This window comes from Tachypleus tridentatus, chromosome 3 (assembly GCF_004210375.1).
Source record: "Tachypleus tridentatus isolate NWPU-2018 chromosome 3, ASM421037v1, whole genome shotgun sequence".
NCBI lineage: Eukaryota > Metazoa > Arthropoda > Merostomata > Xiphosura > Limulidae > Tachypleus > Tachypleus tridentatus.
This window is the reverse complement of record NC_134827.1, coordinates 78,783,098-78,803,743: the sequence shown is the minus strand read 5'-3', so window position 1 is coordinate 78,803,743 and position 20,646 is coordinate 78,783,098. Positions and strand designations below refer to the sequence as shown.

Genomic DNA, 20,646 nt, shown 5'->3' with positions numbered 1-20,646 from the left:
TCTCCCCCCAAAATTAGGGCTTCTTCGTTTTCAACTCGATCCATGTATTCAACAACGACATGTTTAGAGTAGCAATACTCTAAAAATTACCATTCTAATGTAGTAACTGTCAAAGAAAATTTGAAGATCTTTTTTCTCTTCTTATTTTGACAAAAATAAAATCACAAGCACATCTAGGTAGATTTATAAAATACTAATTTTATCGTAACGTGCTGAATATTTATAGCTAAGCAGAAAGCAACACAATGGACCATCAGTGTTTTGTCCACTAAGGGTATCGAAATCCGATTTTTAGCGTTATAAGCCATCGAACTTTCTACTGAGTTATTAAAGAACTGCTTTTTACAACACAAGGAACGTTTTTGTGGACCTATAATTAGAGAAAAATATTTGAGAACGCTGGGAAAAGTAACTTAAACACATAGTACTTACACAATATATCTTCTTCTGTCTTAATATTTACAACTTTACGTTCCCATATAACGTACGAGGTTTAAAACCGCACGCCAACGCATTATATCACTTTTCTGGGAGTCCTAAGAATACATGCTAAGTCTGGTGCCAATCGGTCCAGCAACTCGCAAGTTATTAGCGAACACATACACACTTGTGTTAAATAATAATTTAGATGAGGCAAAGGTATTACATGATTCCTAAAGGTACCTTCTAACAGTGCAAATAATGGAAGCGTTTACTCCTTACACAGTGGCTTAAACAGTGCTAAGAATTTGATAATTTCTAATGGTACCACTATAAGTTATTGCACTGCAACTAACTACTAGTTCAAGAACTATCATAACTTCCTGTAGTGCCCAATTTGTTTGTTTGTTGGAGTTTGTGCAAGGCTAATCGAGGGGCGACCTCAACCATGGAGCTCAGATCGCAAATATTGGATAGTGAACGAGTTGAGTCGGAACAGTCAATTCTGCTTGTTTTGGGGATGTCATAATGAAGTATACAATGTCCTTATGACAGAAGTTGGGTCTGTTTACTCCTTTAGACTAACACCGAAAGAATATCTAACATTCCTATTTATCACACGTATTAAATGTTCAATCCAACGAGCTCTTGTCCTCAAATCAAGCAAGACAGTCATTTCACTCATCTTTTTTTGGTTAGCACAATCATTAGACCTTTGAGGATGAGTTTCGATATTGCATTCGCTACGTGAATCCTCTGCTGGCATTGCAGACCCTATCTTCCTCTTTCATCTCCTTGTGGACATATCGAATCTAAGATAGTGCAGCCTAATATCAGATGAAGAGTAAAATGAAGTGGCCACACAGTGTATAATGACAACCGTTTCTAAGACTAGCAGGTTTTATATTGAAACAGTAAATAAATGTGGCCTAAAATATCCAAATAAGCTATGGTTCTAAGAACAAAGCTGGTTCTTTGAGACAGCTTTCATAATAACGCCTTTGTCGCTAATGTTGCTAACAATTTTTAGTATGGGAGGAATGTTTAAACTGTATTTAGTTATAATTATAATAGTGTTCAAAGTTTTCTCAAGCGAATACATTTAACTAGCGTGTGTAAGGCGTAATTATTGGTAAAACTTATTTGTAAGACTTTTAAATAAAAAGTAGCGGCTTGTCAGCTAAAAAAACCACAATTTTCCGAGAAGCAACCAATACTTAACAATTGAAGAAACATCTTAATCAACTTTACAGTTTTATAAATTTTAGTTTAGTAAGTCTTAAACTTGGAGAAAAGAGTATTTTAAAAATGTCAGGTACAGTCGTTTCTTTGTATTTTTAATAAACTCTTGATTAAATATTTACGAAAAACCCAACGTCAAACATCACTTTGCTTCACTTTGTTACTCTAAAATAAATAAATATATTTATAACTATATTAGCAAATTGTTAAACAGTAATTTCACGAGGAATATAAATACATTTTGTTTTTACAGAATATCATCACAAAAATACAACAAAATACATCTTCTGGTACTTTAAAAGTTACAAATCCATAAATATATAAATGCTTTGCTCTGCCGCCATTTTGTTGTAGGGTTAAACAAAGCTTTTATAATCGGAAACAGCTAGTTGACGTACCAACTGTTTCATTCCACGAAACTACCACTTCTGTCGGAGGCTTTTTGAACGCTTTTCGCTTCTTCCTCTTGAGTTTTTTAAAATCTGATATTCCAATGTGATGGAGGGCTTGTTTCCGGTTGCTACTGCCTCGTTCTCGTCTCCAGCTGCTTCTTTTCTTAAGCCTACCTCCTGCTGTTGCATCAGTCTTGGGCGGGAAACGACCATACAAATAGGTAAGAGTACCAAACATGACGAAGCCTAGAAGTGAAGGAATGAAAGCCATTCCCTTTACGGACAGAGGATAATTAAGGTAACGAGAATTCATTAACATGTCGTCTTTCGCGAATGTCCTGTTCGTCTGCAGGTTAATGGTATTAGCTCTCACCTCATAGGTCCAAAAAGTCGTATTACCTGCTCGAGCACCAATAAAAGAACACAGCAATATAAACTGGTATATACAACACATACTGGTACATAAGGATATTCAGAAAAATATACAATATTTTTAAAATGTTCATATTATCTCACATGAAAACGATACTGCTCCAGCTTAGAGAGCAATTATTTTTTGAGGAAGAGAACTTCATAAATATTTTCTTATTCTGTTACATTTGTGTCGAAGATACAACAGAAAAACAATAGTTAACTCTATATTCGTTCAATCAAAATGATAAATGCTTAAATTCAACAAACCATATTTTTGCCAAGTAATTTTATTGAAACTTCGAAAAAAATAGAGATCGAGTTAACATGCAGAGGTGGCGTCATCTATCAAAATGTTATAAATAAAAAGGAACCTGGGAGAGGTTATTGTTATCACAAGAGGTAGGGAAAGAGTAGTAGATTTAGTAGTAGATACAAATGGGAAATCAGAACTATCGTGTTGTAAGATCTGCTAAGACTTTCGGTTAGTTAACATTTAAGTACTATCATAATATAATAATAGTCAGTTTTTATATTCCAAAGGGATCGATGACATCTGGTGTAAACCAGGTTTACATGACAGGCTAAAGTCAGTTCTAAAAACAATAATTTTAACATAACCATTGACAAAGTATATTTTCAATACAACCAAATAGAACACTCCAGATATGTGTACTGTTAGTAAAAAACAAAACAAACAAGAGGTAATTATCAACAGCCGCGGTACTTGAAATTATGTTCGGCAGGATTAGAATAAATTAATCTATGAAGCCTCCCCCCTTTTTATTAGCTATACTTTTGTACATCAGCCACACCATGCGTGGGGCGCGTGAACGCTCGACTGAGTTTTATTACTCGTCAAATCGTCAAAACCTCTATAGCTTACCCTCAAACAAAAATTATTTTAGATACGAGTATAGAGTAAATTCATGGCCAGGTGGTTAAGGCATTCGACTCGTATTCCGCAGTTTCAAATCCCCGTCACATCAAACATGCTCGCCCTTTCAACGGTGGGGGCATTATAATATGATAGTCAATCCCACTATTCGTTGGTACTGTTTGTTTGTTTTGTTTTGAATTTTATGCAAAGCTACACGAGGGCTATCTGCGCTAGCCGTCCCTAATTTAGCAGTGTAAGACTAGAGGGAAGGCAACTAGTCATCACCGCCAACTCTTGGGCTACTCTTTTACCAACGAATAGTGGGATTAACCATCACATTATAACGCCCCACGGCTAAAAGGGCGAGCATGTTTGGTGTGACAGGGTTTTGAACCCGCGACCCTCGGATTACGGATCGAGTGCCTTAACCACCTAGTCATACCGGGCCATTCGTTGGTAAAAGAGTAGCCCAAGAGTTGGCGGTGGGTGGTAATAATTAGCTGCCTTCCCTCTAGTCTTACACTGCTAAATTGATAGATATGTATTTACGAAGGTAATTTATTTATCTACTGAAGAATAACAACTTTAAAATATGTTCAAACTAACCAGTGTTATATGAGCTGTTATAGTAATTGCTTTTTAATTATTTTAACTAATATCTCACTATCATCAAAACTTAAAATAAGCGTGGCCAACACTATAGCTAATTAAATACATTGATGTGTTTCTACTTATAGAGATTAAAATGCATAGTCCACCAGTGAGATAGCGTTAAGTTTACATCTTCCAACGCTAAAATCCTGGATTCGATTCCCCGCGGTGGAAACAGCAGATCGCCCAATGTTACTTTGCTCTAAAACAAATATAGAAACATAGAATGCATTACTTTGACTGTAATTCTAAGTTTTGACACGAGATAAATGACTAGATATTTTCAGTGAAATACTACACAGTGAGCTACGTGCATACTGTTGATCGCGTGGAATCAAATACCAGATTTTAAAGTTGCAAGTCCGTGAATTTACCGATGATGGGGAACAGTTTTGACAGAAAAATGTGATTTACAGTGGTACCTTGGTTCTCGAACTTAATCCGTTCAAGAAGGCTGTTCGAAAACCGAATCAATTTTTTCCCATAAGAAATACTGTAAATTAAATTAATCCGTTACAGACCTTCAAAAATTACGCATTATGAAGCATTTTAAGTACAAATATTGCTTATTTATACCTGTATAATAATGCTTACATGCATAAAGTCAACCACATAAACGATAAACACAATAAAAAACAATAAATGAAAATTTAACTGCATTTTACCTGTGCTGAGGAGAGCTGATGGCGTAAGTGAAAGGAACGTGGAGAGTAGGAGGGTTGTTATTGTTTGGAAGAGGAGTCACCTTCTATAAAAACGTCAGGTAACTCTCCTTCTGGGGTTCTTTCTCTTTTCTGTCTTTTTACACCGCTACAACCTGCTTGAGACTCACTGGACCTATTTCTCACTAAAAACTTGTCTAATGAGGTTTGTTTCTGCCTGCATTTTAAAATGTTTCTGAAGTAAGACATGACATTGTCATTGAAAAGGTTTATGCTGCGGTTTGCTACAGCTTTGTCACGGTGAAATTTTTCCACAAAACTTTGTAACTCTCCCAATTTTCCACACATTTCCTTGATTAGTGAACTAGGAACATCCTCCCATTCCTACTCCTCATCTGAAGACACTTTCTCAGTTGCCTTCTGTTGCTGCTCCTTCTGAAGGTCTTGGAGTTCTTCCGTCGTGAGCTCAGTGTTGTGGTCTTCCACCAATTCCTCCACATCATCACCACTCACATTCAAGCCCATACACTTACCTAGTGAGACAATATCCTCGACAACAGGCTCAGCCGCAAAGCCTTCAAAGTCTCTATCTGCTACTGAGTGTGGCCACAATTTCTTCCCGGCTGAATTCATGGTCCTCAAAGACACGTCCCCCCAGGCTTTATCTATGATCTTCAAGCAATGAAGAATATTAAAGTGATTTTTCCAGAACTCTCTGAGGGTTAACTCTGTGTCAGAGGTCACTTCAAAGAACCTTTGAAACAGTGCTTTGGTGTAGAATTTCTTAAAGTACGATATGACCTGTTGGTCCATGGGCTGAATGAGAGGAGTCGTGTTAGGGGTAAGAGCTTCACCATAATGAAACTGTACTCCTCCACCAATCCGTCCTCCAAGCCTGGTGGCTGGGCAGATTCATTGTCCATTACAATAAGGATCTTGAGTGGCAACTGTTTTTCCGTGAGGTAATTCTTTACACTTGGAGCAAACACTTCATGGACCCACTCCATAAAAAATTGTCTGGTTGCTCATGCTTTACTATAAGCCCTCCACATGACATTTAGTTTACTTTTCAGAACATTATTTTTCTTAAAAACCCTTGGGTTCTCAAAATGGTATACAAGCAAAGGCTTAAGTTTTAAGTCCCCACTTGCATTACTACATAACAATAGAGTTAATCTGTCCTTCATTGGCTTGTGTCCTAGCAGTGACTTATCCTCCTTGGTGATGTAGGTCCTCTTTGGCATTTTCTTCCAAAAGAGGTCTGTCTCATCAGAGTTGAACACTTGTTGGGGAATAAGACCCTCAGTTCCTATATAGTCCTTAAATTCCCTAACAAATTTATCAGCAGCGTCTTTGTTAGAACTGGTCTCACCACATTATGTATGCCACTTCTCTTCCTAAATTTTTCAAACCACCCCTACTAGCCTTAAAGGAATCACCCATATCAGCACTTGTTCCTGGGGTGTTTTTTCAGGAGGTAAGCATGCAACTGCTTTGCTTTCTCACAATTGATGGTCTCAGAAATACATCACCAGCTAACTGTTTTTCGTTTACCCAAATCAACAACAGTTTTTCTACCTCTTCCATTGTTTGTGATCTTTGTTTCGTAAGCACTGTCACTCCTTTTGCAACATCAGCTCCTTTGATGACCTCTTAATTTTTCAGTATGGTGTAGACTGTAGACTTCGCCATACCAAACTGTGTAGCAAGATCAGACACGCGAACACCACTCTCATACTTCGCTATGAAATCTTTTTTCACCTCTATTGTGGCTCTAACAATTTTTCTTTTTGGTTTGCTGCTTTCATTATCCTTCTTTGACCCCATGGTGGCTTATTTAATCAGAATATTTAGAAAAAAAACCAAACGAAAAACGAGAACGTTCACAGCATATTTTAGCGGGGGTGTGGACTGAGCGACAGGTGCTGGTAAAATGTTTTGGGCAAGGTTGGCGTGGGCCGAAAATGGTCGAAGGGTCGTTCGGGTTATCAGTCGGGTTATTTCGGGGGTTCGAGCCACGACAGCTTGGTTCGGGAACCGAATTTATGTTCGACAATCGAGACATTTTTTTCTCAAACAATATGTTCGAAAACCGAATTGTTCGAGAAGGGAGTCGTTCGAGAACCAAGGTACCACTGTACTTGTATCTTTCGCAAGATACATTTGACATGTAGCGTCATCTGTAGTAAATATACAAAAATATTATAAAACCGAAAATTTGAAAAAAGGCTTAGTCGCTGCACGATAATCTATGTATTATGTAAGAAGGTTTGGTAAAATTTCATTTTATAAAATATTTTAAGGTATTTTATTCCCTAACTATAGCGCCATCTTTTGATAACACGAGATATTTTTAAAAGAATATTCAGGAACACTAGGAAAATAGAATGGAATAAATTTAATACTAGATCTTATTACGAACGTATCATTAGTAGTAGTAGTATTTTTTTACTGATACAAATCCTCAAACACTTAATATCTACATCACGGGTTTGTGTTTTGAATTTCAAAGATAGATGTCAAGGATTACAAAATCAAAACCTTTCATAAAAATCTCCAGTTTGTTAGATCTCGTAGATATATAATTTATTTCAAGGTATGAACCATTGAGAGATAATAATTGTAATAAAACTTATTACGTCAGCTTAGTTTTAGAAAGTTGAAGACGAAGATAAGTGAAAACAACATTTTGTTAAGAACATCCCTCCCCATTTTATCTGAACAGACGTTCGTTTCACTTTTCCTACTAACGAAGAATTTAATAGTATTTTTCGCGAGTGTTCAAAGAAATCAGGAAAAACAAAACTTGACGGGTGAAAGGTTAGACTTAAGCTCTTATTAATTTTCCACTATAGCAAGGGGCCAAAGGTTACAATAATTTCTAATAGCTAGATAATGTATCGTATTTAAAAAGTACCAATCAGGAAAACCAACATTTTAATTAATAAGAAATTACTATTTTGCCAAAATTGGGTGTTTACTCAGAAATGTTTTTGTATGACATGTGAGGACGTGCTTGATAAAGCTTAAATTTTGCACAAATCTACATAAGGGCTATCTGCGCTAACCATCCCTAATTTGGCAGTGCAAAACTAAAGGGAAGGCAGCTAGTCATCACCGCTCTCCGTCAACTCTTGGGCTACTCTTCGACCAGTGAATAGTGGGACTGACCGTCATATTATAACGCTCCTACGACTGAGAGGGCGATCATGTCAGGTGTATCGGGGATCCAAACCCAAGATACTCAGACCACGAGTGAAGTACCCTAACCATCTGGTTGTAGATCAAGTACGAACTGTTAGACAATATTTTCCACCTTCACGTTTCAATAACAGTTAATTAATATAACACTATGTTCCTGGATAGTATGTGTTATTTCTTAATTGCTTATGTCGTAAAAGTACAGAAAATGGCCATTATTTCCTTCAAACTTTGCTTTTGTGACCTGGATAATACAATTTAGAAATTAACCTATTTTCTATGTAAAATAGGCAAATCTGCACATTTTCATTTACATAAGGTCTGAATAAAACAACATATGAATCAAAATTTACATGTGTTTATACTAAAGTTATACAAAAATGTTTAGAAGTGAGTAGTTTTTCGAAATTTGCGACTGTAATGTAAATCTCTTTCACGTATTAGCCCCCAAATACAGTCTCCCATCATGTTTTCGTTATAAGCTCCTTAGTAGTGGCGTTCAAAGTCCAGTATATCTTGGTGGAAGCGCTCGCCTTGTTCCTTATGGGTATGCTTCAATGTTCTTTTTTAATTTATCAAGATAAGTGTTAAGGATATGGACTTTTAGGGACATCCTGCAGCCCATTTTGCCGTAGTTCTTCATCAGAGCCTCAACCAGTTCCACATACTTTTTGGCCTTGTGATTGCCCAAGAAGCCCCGAACTACTACGACAAAGCTGCCCCAAGCTTTTTTCCCTTTCCTACTGAGCTTCTTGGGGAATTCTATGCACTCTAGGATCTTCTTTATTTGTGGTCCAACGAAGACACCAACTTTGACCTTTGCCTCAGGCAGCTTAGAGAAGAAGTCTTGAAGGTACTTGAAGGCTGCAGACTCCTTGTCAAGACCTGTGACAAACTGTTTCATGAGACCCAATATTGTGTGCAATGGTGGAAACAACACCTTCTGGAAGTTCACTAGTGGCTTACACTTGACATTGTGTCTCCCTACAGAAAACTCGGTCCGTTGTGGCCAGTGCTTCCTGTTGTCGTGCGCTACGGTGTCCCTGCTGTCTCGAAGGTAAAGATAACAGGGAAACTTGGTAAAGCCTTCTTGGATACCCATCAGGAATGCCACCATTTTGAAGTCTCCGATTACCTCCCAGCCAGTTTCTTCATATTTCAAGGCTTGTAGCAAGGTCTTGACGCTGTTGTATTCCTCTTCGAGGTGCACCAAATGAGCCAGGGGAAGAGACGGATACTTATTCCCGTTATGGAGCAGCGGAGCTTTAAGGCTTCTGAATGAGATATCAGTGAAGAAGCGCCACTCGTTCGGGTTACAGGCAATTCCAACTGCCTCGCACAGAACGGATACATTGTGGCAGAAGCAGAGCCCATCTTGACGAGTGTAAAAGCGTGAAAAATGTCGGTGACGCTTCCTCTGATTTGTGACTTGCACACTTTCATCTAACAAATCCCACTCCTTGAGCCTAGATGTCAAAAGTTCGGCATTCGACTTTGTTAGACCAAGATCTCTGATCAAGTCATTGAGATCTCTTTAGTTGGGATATTATGGGTTTCACTCACCAGCTGTACCTCTGAAATTGTAATCTGGATCTTGAACGTCTAGCTCCTCTTCTGATTTGCTGCTCTCTTCTGAGGATGGCTACTTTCTCTTTGGCGGAGTGGGTACAGAGAGCTCAGAGAAGTATGGCACTGGGGTGATGGATAATGGAAGGTCTGGATACATGATAGCAGATGCATTCTTTCCAGCCCGACGTTTGGAAGGGTCCACCATGCAGAAGTAGCAATTGCTTGATTGGTCAGTTGGTTCACGTCAAATTCTTGGAATAGTCAACTTCATGACTCTCTTTTCCCCTTTGTACCAACCTGCAAAAGAACAAAATAAAATTGTTATTATGAAGAATATATTTATTTCATCCACAACTAATGTGTAAGAGGTTCATGCAAAATATTTTGTGATATTTTTCTACGCTACTGGAAATTTAAAAATAAATTAAAAGATATTTAAATTTTAAAAGATCTAAAATTTGTATAATATAAAATCTTACTATTCAAGCAAGCAAAATTTGTCAGTCTTACCTTCTAGAGTTTTTTTCGCAGTGCTCGCAGGTAAAATGAGGTGCCCAGGGTTTGTCTTGATTTCCGACAGGCATGCTGAAATATGCCTTGTAGGCTTCACACATTTTAGTAGATGCTATCACAGAGTACTTTCTCGCTTTTGTCTTGATTAATTGGCTACTTACATAGCAGAATATGTCTGGAGAATACTTGTAGCTTCTTGATGCCATCTCTGATAAAATCAGATAGGTCTATGTGTTCACTTCGGCAGCTAGAACTAAACTGAAGTGGTAAGCCCCTGTATATATATTACTATGGAAAGTTCTAGAAAATTCTTGTAAGTTCGAGAAAGTTCTCAATCAGCTACTCAGCACTGAATCTACCTGGAATGTTCTGGAAAATGAGTAAATTTGAAAATTTCATTACCTAGGTCACAAAAGCAAAGTTTGAAGAGAAAAATAGGTCTTTTCTATTTACTTTAGGCATAAGTAACTGGAAAATAACACTTTCTGCCCAGGAACAAGAAAAAGTAAAAATTTTGTTACATGGTGTTGTTAAACACAACCTTCAGTTTATTTCCCCTACCTCAAAAAACACAATACATATATAAGCCTTAAAAGATATAGCTTGATTGTCTACCAGCTTCTAAAAACACAATACATATATAAGCTTTAAAAGATATAGCTTAATTGTCTACCAGCTTCTAAAAACACAATACATATATAAACCTTAAAAGATATAGCTTGAATGCCTACCAGCTTCTAAAAACAAAAGATATAGCTTGAATGCCTACCAGCTTCTAAAAACACAATACATATATAAGCCTTAAAAGATATAGCTTGAATGCCTACCAGCTTCTAAAAACACAATACATATATAAGCTTTAAAAGATATAGCTTGATTGTCTACCAGCTTCTAAAAACAGATGGTTACCTACAGCTTGTATTTTGTAATTGGGTCTTTCATGTGACAATAATATTATAGGTAATAGAATGACCATTCACCTGTGTTCAGAATTTCCTTGTTAATTACTGAGTAAGTACTACACTTCTAAAACTGGCAGTTTACTTGGTATTTATTCAGAGTAAGTAACATATAAAATAGCAGTGGATAACATAGCCTGTCTTCACAACACCGATGCAATTTCTACTCTGCCTGATACTCTGACTTCTAATTGAAGAAATTACTTAACTCGCGAAAAATATATTGACAAACTGATACACTTCGCAATTAATGTGATACTTATTTTAAAAGCGTTACTCAGATAAATTATATTACTTACGATACAGTTACTGTTATGGAAGCATTCTTGTCGTTTTGAAATGTTATACAATAAATAAAATTAATTCCTTATACGCGTGTTGTTGTATTCCATCTAAAAGTCTGTAAGGTGTGGTTTTGAAACTTTCATCTATCAACCAACTAGTTGTTGAATGAAGATCCGCTTCATAGGTTCCAGAATATATTATGTGATTTTTCCAATCAGTACTCTATCTATAAACTTCGTTGGTCAATATCTATCTCTTACACATTTCAATAACCTCTTGAGAAGTTATATGGATTAGTTTTTTGCGACTTTAGATTGAGTACGTTATATTGAAACGATTTGTAGTGGGCAAATTAGCAAAGTACTTGATGACCACAGACAATATGAAGTTGCAGTAGAACGGCATGTACCAAAACGATATTTTTATATTGTTTGCCATTTTTTCCTTTTTGGGCAATGTACATAACAGCCCTGTTTGAAGCATTATATTCCTATCGTTAAATCATGATCATGTGTTTAATCGAGGATTTTGTAATATCAACACGTGGGTATCCCTTGTATTAAATGTAACTGGAAAATAATAAATATGAAGTAACTTGAGGCACTAGCACCACGCAGAAAGAAATCCACAACAAGTTCTTTAGTCAAGGAAAGTAAAATGCAGCGTCTTGTAACAGGTAAGAATTCATGAGCACAAAGGTTAGTGGTAAAAGTCCCTCTTCGTGCGACAGATAATATAATGAACAAGGATCTTCGTCTAGAAAAGTAGTACAAGTCATTTGTACATAAGTTGTTTACACAAAATATCCGTTTAACACTTGCATTCATTAAACTTCATAACAATGAAATGAGTATCTATTCCATACGAAGATATTTTATTCAGTTCACCGTATGCAGCGCCTACGAATTTCTATGTGACCGATTGTTAAGATAGGAGCCGGAAAAACGTCGCCCTCGTACACTACATGGATTATGAAAGTAAACAGAATGGACATGCTAGCCTTTAGGTGGAGCCTTTTTGCCATGGTACCCAAATCATTGTAATATAACGTACTTATAACTGTATTTCTAAGTATAGCCTTCATTATTAACGCACTTGGAGAGACCCTCGAAACTCATATTATTTAGGTTGTGTCCATAATCTTTGAGAGATATAACTTGACCTTTTACCTGTTTCTAGAATCTCCTGATCGGCTACAGTATACACTTTGTAATTGGGCCCTATATACTGACCATATGCTTCAGGAGAGTAGAAAATCTGGTTTTTCCACATGTTCAAATCCAAGATCATGACGAACATAATTATTCCATAGTTGAACCATTTTCCTGGGAGTATGAAGAGAGATATTAGATGTAATGTTAGTTCAAATAAAAGCTAGAAAAAAATATGATCTTTGTTTACCAGAAAACAATAACTAATTTTATTTTTAAGTTATTTTCTTTCAGAGAAATGTTTAATAATAAATGAAGAACAAAAAAAAAACAGTGCTTAAGTATCATAATTAATTATTATCAAAGTGATTACAATGGGGAAGGACACCAAGCTTAGATGAGTTTGTGATCGCTGAAAAGAATCTAAATCCGAAACTAAAACATCTAATGGTTAAAACAATAAATAGTATGGGTGTAAAGTCATCTCTTCACATTACAATAATTAGAAAATCCATATTGATTTAAATATTTAATTATTCACAAAGTGGAAGACTTGTTTGATATCATATTGAAATGACTGAGTTATTAATTGAATGGTAAATGTTTAATCATCATTAGTCAAAGGAGAGATATTTATGATAGGAAGTTCGTTGGCTGTCTTAATTTCTGACCTCAAACAAACCCTTAATCATGAACTAGGGCTAGGCTATATGGAATGACACCTCAGAATCAGTAAACCAATATACTGTTTAACTTCAGTTTAAAACAATAGTGTTTCTTTAACCGTTTATTCTTGTTGACAATCCAGGTCAATTGATGAAAGTGCAATAGAATTATAAATAGATGCAAGAATGTACAAACCTGTAATGTGAAACACTACATCTGGAATACTAACGTACTTCTGAAACATCCTGTACTTAAAGGAGACTACATGCATACCAGGAAGCTTTATATCTAAATCACAGACAAAATGAGGAAAGTCCCAGTCCTGCAAGTAAAGATACAACAATGTAGGTTATATTACTCCAACACTAGACAAACCTTATGTCTACATCACAGACAAAATGAGGAAAGTCCCAGTCCTGCAAGTAAAAACACACCAATATAGGTTGTATTACTCTAACACCAGACAAACCTTATATCTAAATCACAGACAAAATATGGAAAGTCTTAGTTCTGCAAGTAAAGATACATCCATGTAGGTTGTATTACTCTAACGTTAGACAAGCCTTATGTCAAAGACACAGACAAAATGTGGAAAGTATTGCAGAGAAACGTCCAAAGTTATATTAATTACATTAGACAAACTTTATGTTTTTATCATAGGTTAAACGTGAAAGTTCCAGGCCCTGCAAGAAAGACACGTCGGTTTTACTTTTAGAGACACTATTTGATGGATTGTTTGGTTTATTTGAGGGAAGTTTAACATTAAGGTCAAAATAGGAAGAAATATTTAATAAATCTGTAAATTAGAGTTAATGAAAGATCTATGAAAATATGTTATAACATGTAGATTTGAAACGTGTGTTAAACAAAAAAAGCCTTTTCTGAATTATACGATAAAGTCCTTCAAAACATATTTCACTTCGCTATTTTAGAGAAAAGCCACATTGAGCTAACTGCTGTGTCCACTATGGAATTCGAACCCCGGGTATAAGAACTGTAAAGCCGAAGACCTATCGCTATCCCACTGGGGGTCATCTGTGTTACTAACAAGTTGATTTATTATGTATGTTAGCAATGACCACCAGAGTTGACCTATTTAGTTACCGTAATATTTTGTATCATAAATAACTATCGTTTTGTCTTGGATTTTTTTTTCTCGAGAATGGGATAAGGAAAAACTCCGTAAATAAGGCACATTGCTGCTTTATCTATACAATTTTTGCAAGCATCATCTACGGTTGTCTGATTCGTTTACCGTAGTTCTTTGGTTTGGTTTGTTTTGAATTTCGTGCAAAGCTACACAAGGGCTATCTGTGCTAACCGTCTCTAATTTAGCATTGTAAGACTAGAGGGAAAGCAACTAGTCATCACCACTCAGTGCCAATTGTTGGGCTACTCTTTAACCACAAAATAGTCGGATTGACCGTCACATTATAATGCCCCCACGGCTCAAAGTGCGAGCATGTTTGCTGTAACGAGGATTCGAACCCGCGACCCTCAGATTTCAAGTCGAGTGCTTTAATCATCTGACCATGCCGGGCCTTTGGTATAGTAACTAGAGATTGTCCAACGATTTGTCCAGAATATTTTGTTTTATAGTTCTTACCCAAGAAGTATAAAAAGAACAGCCCTAAAATGTGGCACATTTTCAGTGTTTGGTACAAACTTTCGGATTTAAAGACAAATATTTAATCAGTCAGGCACGGCAAGGCCACATGGTTAGGAGGCGCTTGACTCTCCTAATCTAAGGGTCACGGGTTCGAATCCCTGTCACAATAAACATGCACCCCCTTTCAGTCGTGGGGTCGTTTTAATGTGACGGTCAATCCCACTATTCGTTGGTAAAAAAAGTAGCCCAAGAGTTGGCAGTGGGTGATGATGACTAGCTGCCTTCCCTCTAGACTTACACTGCTAAATGAGGGACGGCTTGCGCAGATAGCCCTCATGTAGATTTGTGTGAAATTCAAAAAAACAAATTCACGCAATTAAATGAGTCAGTCATTACCTTCCACAAAACAAGGTATGCAATTAACATCTAATAAAGTAATTACAGAATTAATTACATAAAAAAGAAGAGAAACATTATTTAATGTTGTCTTTTATAGAAGCTATGCTTCTTTAGCGGTTAACCACAAAATAAAAACAGAAACAACGTCGTAGATTACTAGGTTTACGACAACTTGCTGAGAAATATTACAACACAACAGAAAGCTCACCTGCATCACTATTAAAAGATCCATAACTAGTATGAAGGAAGCCAAGAAGGCTCGTGACAGCTCCGTGGTAGCCACAAAATCCCTGTTCAGACGATCCCAAGTGATCCCATCACTGACTATTAAGGTTACAACTAGCGCCGTCATGATAGAAGAACCTGCCCAGAAGATGAATATACGAACCCGGCCATGGGACTTCCAAAACCTTCTAGCTGTTTTGGCCCAATCAACGTAGAGGTTGTCTTGGAGCATCATATCAGTGACCTGTTAGTAATACCAAGGTATTGTTGACAAGCATGAACATGTGTGAAAGACATACTAATGTTGGGTGAAATATTGTATGTAAAAAGTGTTTTTATTTTGTTATTATCCATGAATAGAGTTTCTATTTCCAGGATATAACAAAAATTATGATAAATATTAGAAAACAAAGAGCCTATATAAATAGTTATATAAGCGTTCAAAAATCACGTATTAAGTAGTTCATTTGTAACCTTTGAACCAATAGGTGAAATGTTGATTTTGTGTTTTATGTTCTTACCACGAATTAATATAAATTTGCGACAAATAACAACCTATATAAATAAAGTTTGTAACCATTAAAAATCCTGTGTTAACTAGTTAATTTTTAATGTTTTAACGAACAGGTAAAAAGTTGGTTTTATGTTTTATCAACGTTGTATGTTTTCTTATATTTTTCTCTAGCTCTTCTTTCTGTCCGATGTTGTTGTTGTTTTCGTGCCTTCAATTCGTTCTTAGTAAAATTACACCTAGTTGTCAAATCTTGTGCTTGGTTTGTTTAAGCGCGAAGCTACACGATGTGTTATCTGCGTTGTGTCGGAACCTGCATTACAAGCACCAAGTTAACCAATTTATCTACTTGGAGAATATCGTGGATTTTAAAATCTTTCAAAGTTTAAATTGAGTGATTTTGAACATAAACATAAACAAGAATCGCATATTAGTGTCTAATTTTTAGATAAATCTTAATAGTAATATTTCTAAAGATAATTTTCTTGTCCCCCATATTTTCACTTTATTCTTCAATAAAAAGATGGAAATAAAATTTGAGCTTTCTCACACTAGATGTCTCTGTGCTAACACCTCAGGAAAGATTGTTTTTGTTCTTTGAATTTCGCGCAAAGCTACTCCAGGGCTATCTGCGCTAGCCATCCCTCATTTAGCAGTGTAAGACTAGAGGGAAGGCAGCTAGTCATCATCACCCACTGCCAACTCTTGGGCTACTCTTTTACCAACGAATAGTGGGATTGATCGTAACATTATAACGCCCCCACGGCTGAAAGGGGAAGTGTATTTTGTGCGACCAGGATTCAAACCTGCGACCTTCGGATAACGAGTCGAACGCCTTAACACGCTTGGCCATGTCGGGCCCCTCAGGTAAGATAAAAGTCCCTAACAAACATATATTCTAATATGCGCCTACCAAACGATTTAGTTCCTAGTTATACTTTTACGTGCATCCTAGCAATAGATTAAATAGCACTATCATAAGCAGCCGTATCTGTGTCAAAACTGTTTACATGCTTAGAGATATAATCGATAAATAGTAACTTACAAATCTGTAGTTCATTTAAATGCCGCAGCAAACTTTGCCTCTTAAGCTAAACAATTCTTACAAAAGTGACGGTTAAAAGAGCTTCTAAACAATTTTACGAATAGGTAATAAAGCTTAGAAAGTTTTGTTGTGTTTAAAACTCCGAATGGGTACTTTAAAGAACAATACATCGAAATGTTGACGCGCACACACACACAAAACTGATCCAAGTATAGGGTGTACGTGGACGGTTTTAGTTCATAACTTTCTATAGCTATGTGTGATTACAATATATGGGAAGCTATGGAGTTTATCTTTACGAGTTTAGACGCTTTGTTGTGACGACGTGTGTTCATTTAATTACAGGTCATTGTAATTCAAGATTTAATGACAACAGCTGGTAAACAGACAGAATGTAGTTAGCCCATTGTATAACATGGCACTGAAACAAACAATCAAGCAAGCCTTTCAAATGAGAGATAACGTCAGCTTTTGTTGTGTGTTTTAAAGCAGAATACTTAATATTTAATTGTTCTAGTGTACTTTATGTAAATAATAAAAGATGGAACAGATTTGATTAATCTACTGATGACGTAGTGTTGGATCTCGCTACTCATCTATATATTACCCGTTTAGCCAGCTCAGTATCTACACATGATCTGTTTAGTAAGCTCAGTATCTACACATAATCTGTTTAGTAAGCTCAGTATCTACACATAATCTGTTCATCCAGCTCAGTATCTACACATAATCTGTTTAGTAAGCTCAGTATCTACACATAATCTGTTCATCCAGCTCAGTATCTACACATAATTTGTTTAGTAAGCTCAGTATCTACACATAATCTGTTTAGTAAGCTCATTATCTACACATAATCTGTTCATCCAGCTCAGTATCTACACATAATCTGTTCATCCAGCTCAGTATCTACACATAATCTGTTCATCCAGCTCAGTATCTACACATAATCTGTTCATCCAGCTCAGTATTTACACATAATCTGTTCATCCAGCTCAGTATCTACACATAATTTGTTTAGTAAGCTCAGTATCTACACATAATCTGTTTAGTAAGCTCATTATCTACACATAATCTGTTCACCCAGCTCAGTATCTACACATAATCTGTTCATCCAGCTCAGTATCTACACATAATCTGTTCATCCAGCTCAGTATTTACACATAATCTGTTCATCCAGCTCAGTATCTACACATAATCTGTTTAGTAAGCTCAGTATCTACACATAATCTGTTTAGTAAGCTCAGTATCTACACATAATCTGTTTAGTAAGCTCATTATCTACACATAATCTGTTTAGTAAGCTCCGTATCTACACATAATTTGTTTAGTAAGCTCATTATCTACACATAATCTGTTTAGTAAGCTCATTATCTACACATAATCTGTTTAGTAAGCTCAGTATCTACACATAATCTGTTTAGTAAGCTCAGTATCTACACATAATCTGTTCATCCAGCTCAGTATCTACACATAATCTGTTTAGTAAGCTCATTATCTACACTTAATCTGTTTAGTAAGCTCATTATCTACACATAATCTGTTTAGTAAGCTCATTATCTACACATAATCTGTTTAGTAAGCTCGGTATCTACACATAATCTGTTTAGTAAGCTCATTATCTACACATAATCTGTTTAGTAAGCTCAGTATCTACACATAATTTGTTTAGTAAGCTCATTATCTACACATAATTTGTTTAGTAAGCTCATTATCTACACATAATCTGTTTAGTAAGCTCAGTATCTACACATAATCTGTTTAGTAAGCTCAGTATCTACACATAATCTGTTTAGTAAGCTCATTATCTACACATAATTTGTTTAGTAAGCTCAGTATCTACACATAATCTGTTTAGTAAGCTCATTATCTACACATAATTTGTTTAGTAAGCTCATTATCTACACATAATCTGTTTAGTAAGCTCATTATCTACACATAATCTGTTTAGTAAGCTCAGTATCTACACATAATCTGTTTAGTAAGCTCATTATCTACACATAATTTGTTTAGTAAGCTCAGTATCTACACATAATCTGTTTAGTAAGCTCAGTATCTACACATAATTTGTTTAGTAAGCTCATTATCTACACATAATCTGTTTAGTAAGCTCATTATCTACACATAATCTGTTTAGTAAGCTCATTATCTACACATAATCTGTTTAGTAAGCTCAGTATCTACACATAATCTGTTTAGTAAGCTCAGTATCTACACATAATCTGTTTAGTAAGCTCATTATCTACACATAATCTGTTTAGTAAGCTCATTATCTACACATAATCTGTTTAGTAAGCTCATTATCTACACATAATTTGTTTAGTAAGCTCAGTATCTACACATAATCTGTTTAGTAAGCTCATTATCTACACATAATCTGTTTAGTAAGCTCATTATCTACACATAATCTGTTTAGTAAGCTCATTATCTACACATAATTTGTTTAGTAAGCTCAGTATCTACACATAATTTGTTTACTAAGCTCATTATCTACACATAATTTGTTTAGTAAGCTCAGTATCTACACATAATCTGTTCATCCAGCTCAGTATCTACATATAATCTGTTCATCCAGCTCAGTATTTACACATAATCTGTTCATCCAGCTCAGTATCTACACATAATCTGTTTAGTAAGCTCATTATCTACACATAATCTGTTTAGTAAGCTCAGTATCTACACATAATCTGTTTAGTAAGCTCATTATCTACACATAATTTGTTTAGTAAGCTCAGTATCTACACATAATCTGTTTAGTAAGCTCATTATCTACACATACTTTGTTTAGTAAGCTCATTATCTACACATAATCTGTTTAGTAAGCTCAGTATCTACACATAATTTGTTGAGTAAGCTCATTATCTACACATAATCTGTTTAGTAAGCTCATTATCTACACATAATCTGTTTAGTAAGCTCAGTATCTACACATAATCTGTTTAGTAAGCTCAGTATCTACACATAATCTGTTTAGTAAGCTCATTATCTACACATAATCTGTTTAGTAAGCTCAGTATCTACACATAATCTGTTTAGTAAGCTCATTATCTACACATAATCTGTTTAGTAAGCTCATTATGTACACATAATCTGTTTAGTAAGCTCATTATCTGTACATAATTTGTTTAGTAAGCTCAGTATCTACACATAATCTGTTTAGTAAGCTCATTATCTACACATAATCTGTTTAGTAAGCTCATTATCTACACATACTCTGTTTAGTAAGCTCAGTATCTACACATAATCTGTTTAGTAAGCTCATTATCTACACATAATCTGTTTAGTAAGCTCATTATCTACACATAATCTGTTTAGTAAGCTCATTATCTACACATAATTTGTTTAGTAAGCTCAGTATCTACACATAATTTGTTTAGTAAGCTCATTATCTACACATAATTTGTTTAGTAAGCTCAGTATCTACACATAATCTGTTCATCCAGCTCAGTATCTACATATAATCTGTTCATCCAGCTCAGTATTTACACATAATCTGTTCATCCAGCTCAGTATCTACACATAATCTGTTTAGTAAGCTCATTATCTACACATAATTTGTTTAGTAAGCTCATTATCTACACATAATCTGTTTAGTAAGCTCATTATCTACACATAATCTGTTTAGTAAGCTCATTATCTACACATAATCTGTTTAGTAAGCTCATTATCTACACATAATTTGTTTAGTAAGCTCAGTATCTACACATAATTTGTTTAGTAAGCTCATTATCTACACATAATTTGTTTAGTAAGCTCAGTATCTACACATAATCTGTTCATCCAGCTCAGTATCTACATATAATCTGTTCATCCAGCTCAGTATTTACACATAATCTGTTCATCCAGCTCAGTATCTAC

General features: G+C 35.6%; 1 protein-coding gene across 2 annotated transcripts in view; it reads right to left on the bottom strand.

Moving 5' to 3' along the window:
• Window positions 1-354: 354 nt before the first annotated feature.
• LOC143247280 (transmembrane protein 117-like) overlaps window positions 355-20,646 on the bottom strand; it is a 69,218-nt gene continuing 48,926 nt past the window's right edge. For both annotated transcript variants that reach the window (XM_076495051.1, XM_076495052.1), the window contains 4 exons: window positions 15,219-15,479; window positions 13,198-13,324; window positions 12,355-12,510; window positions 355-2,453 (listed from right to left, as the gene is read on the bottom strand). In XM_076495051.1, the coding sequence (XP_076351166.1) occupies window positions 2,032-2,453; window positions 12,355-12,510; window positions 13,198-13,324; window positions 15,219-15,479 (966 nt within the window). In that variant the 3' untranslated portion in view covers window positions 355-2,031. The remainder of the gene's footprint in view (window positions 2,454-12,354; window positions 12,511-13,197; window positions 13,325-15,218; window positions 15,480-20,646) is intronic.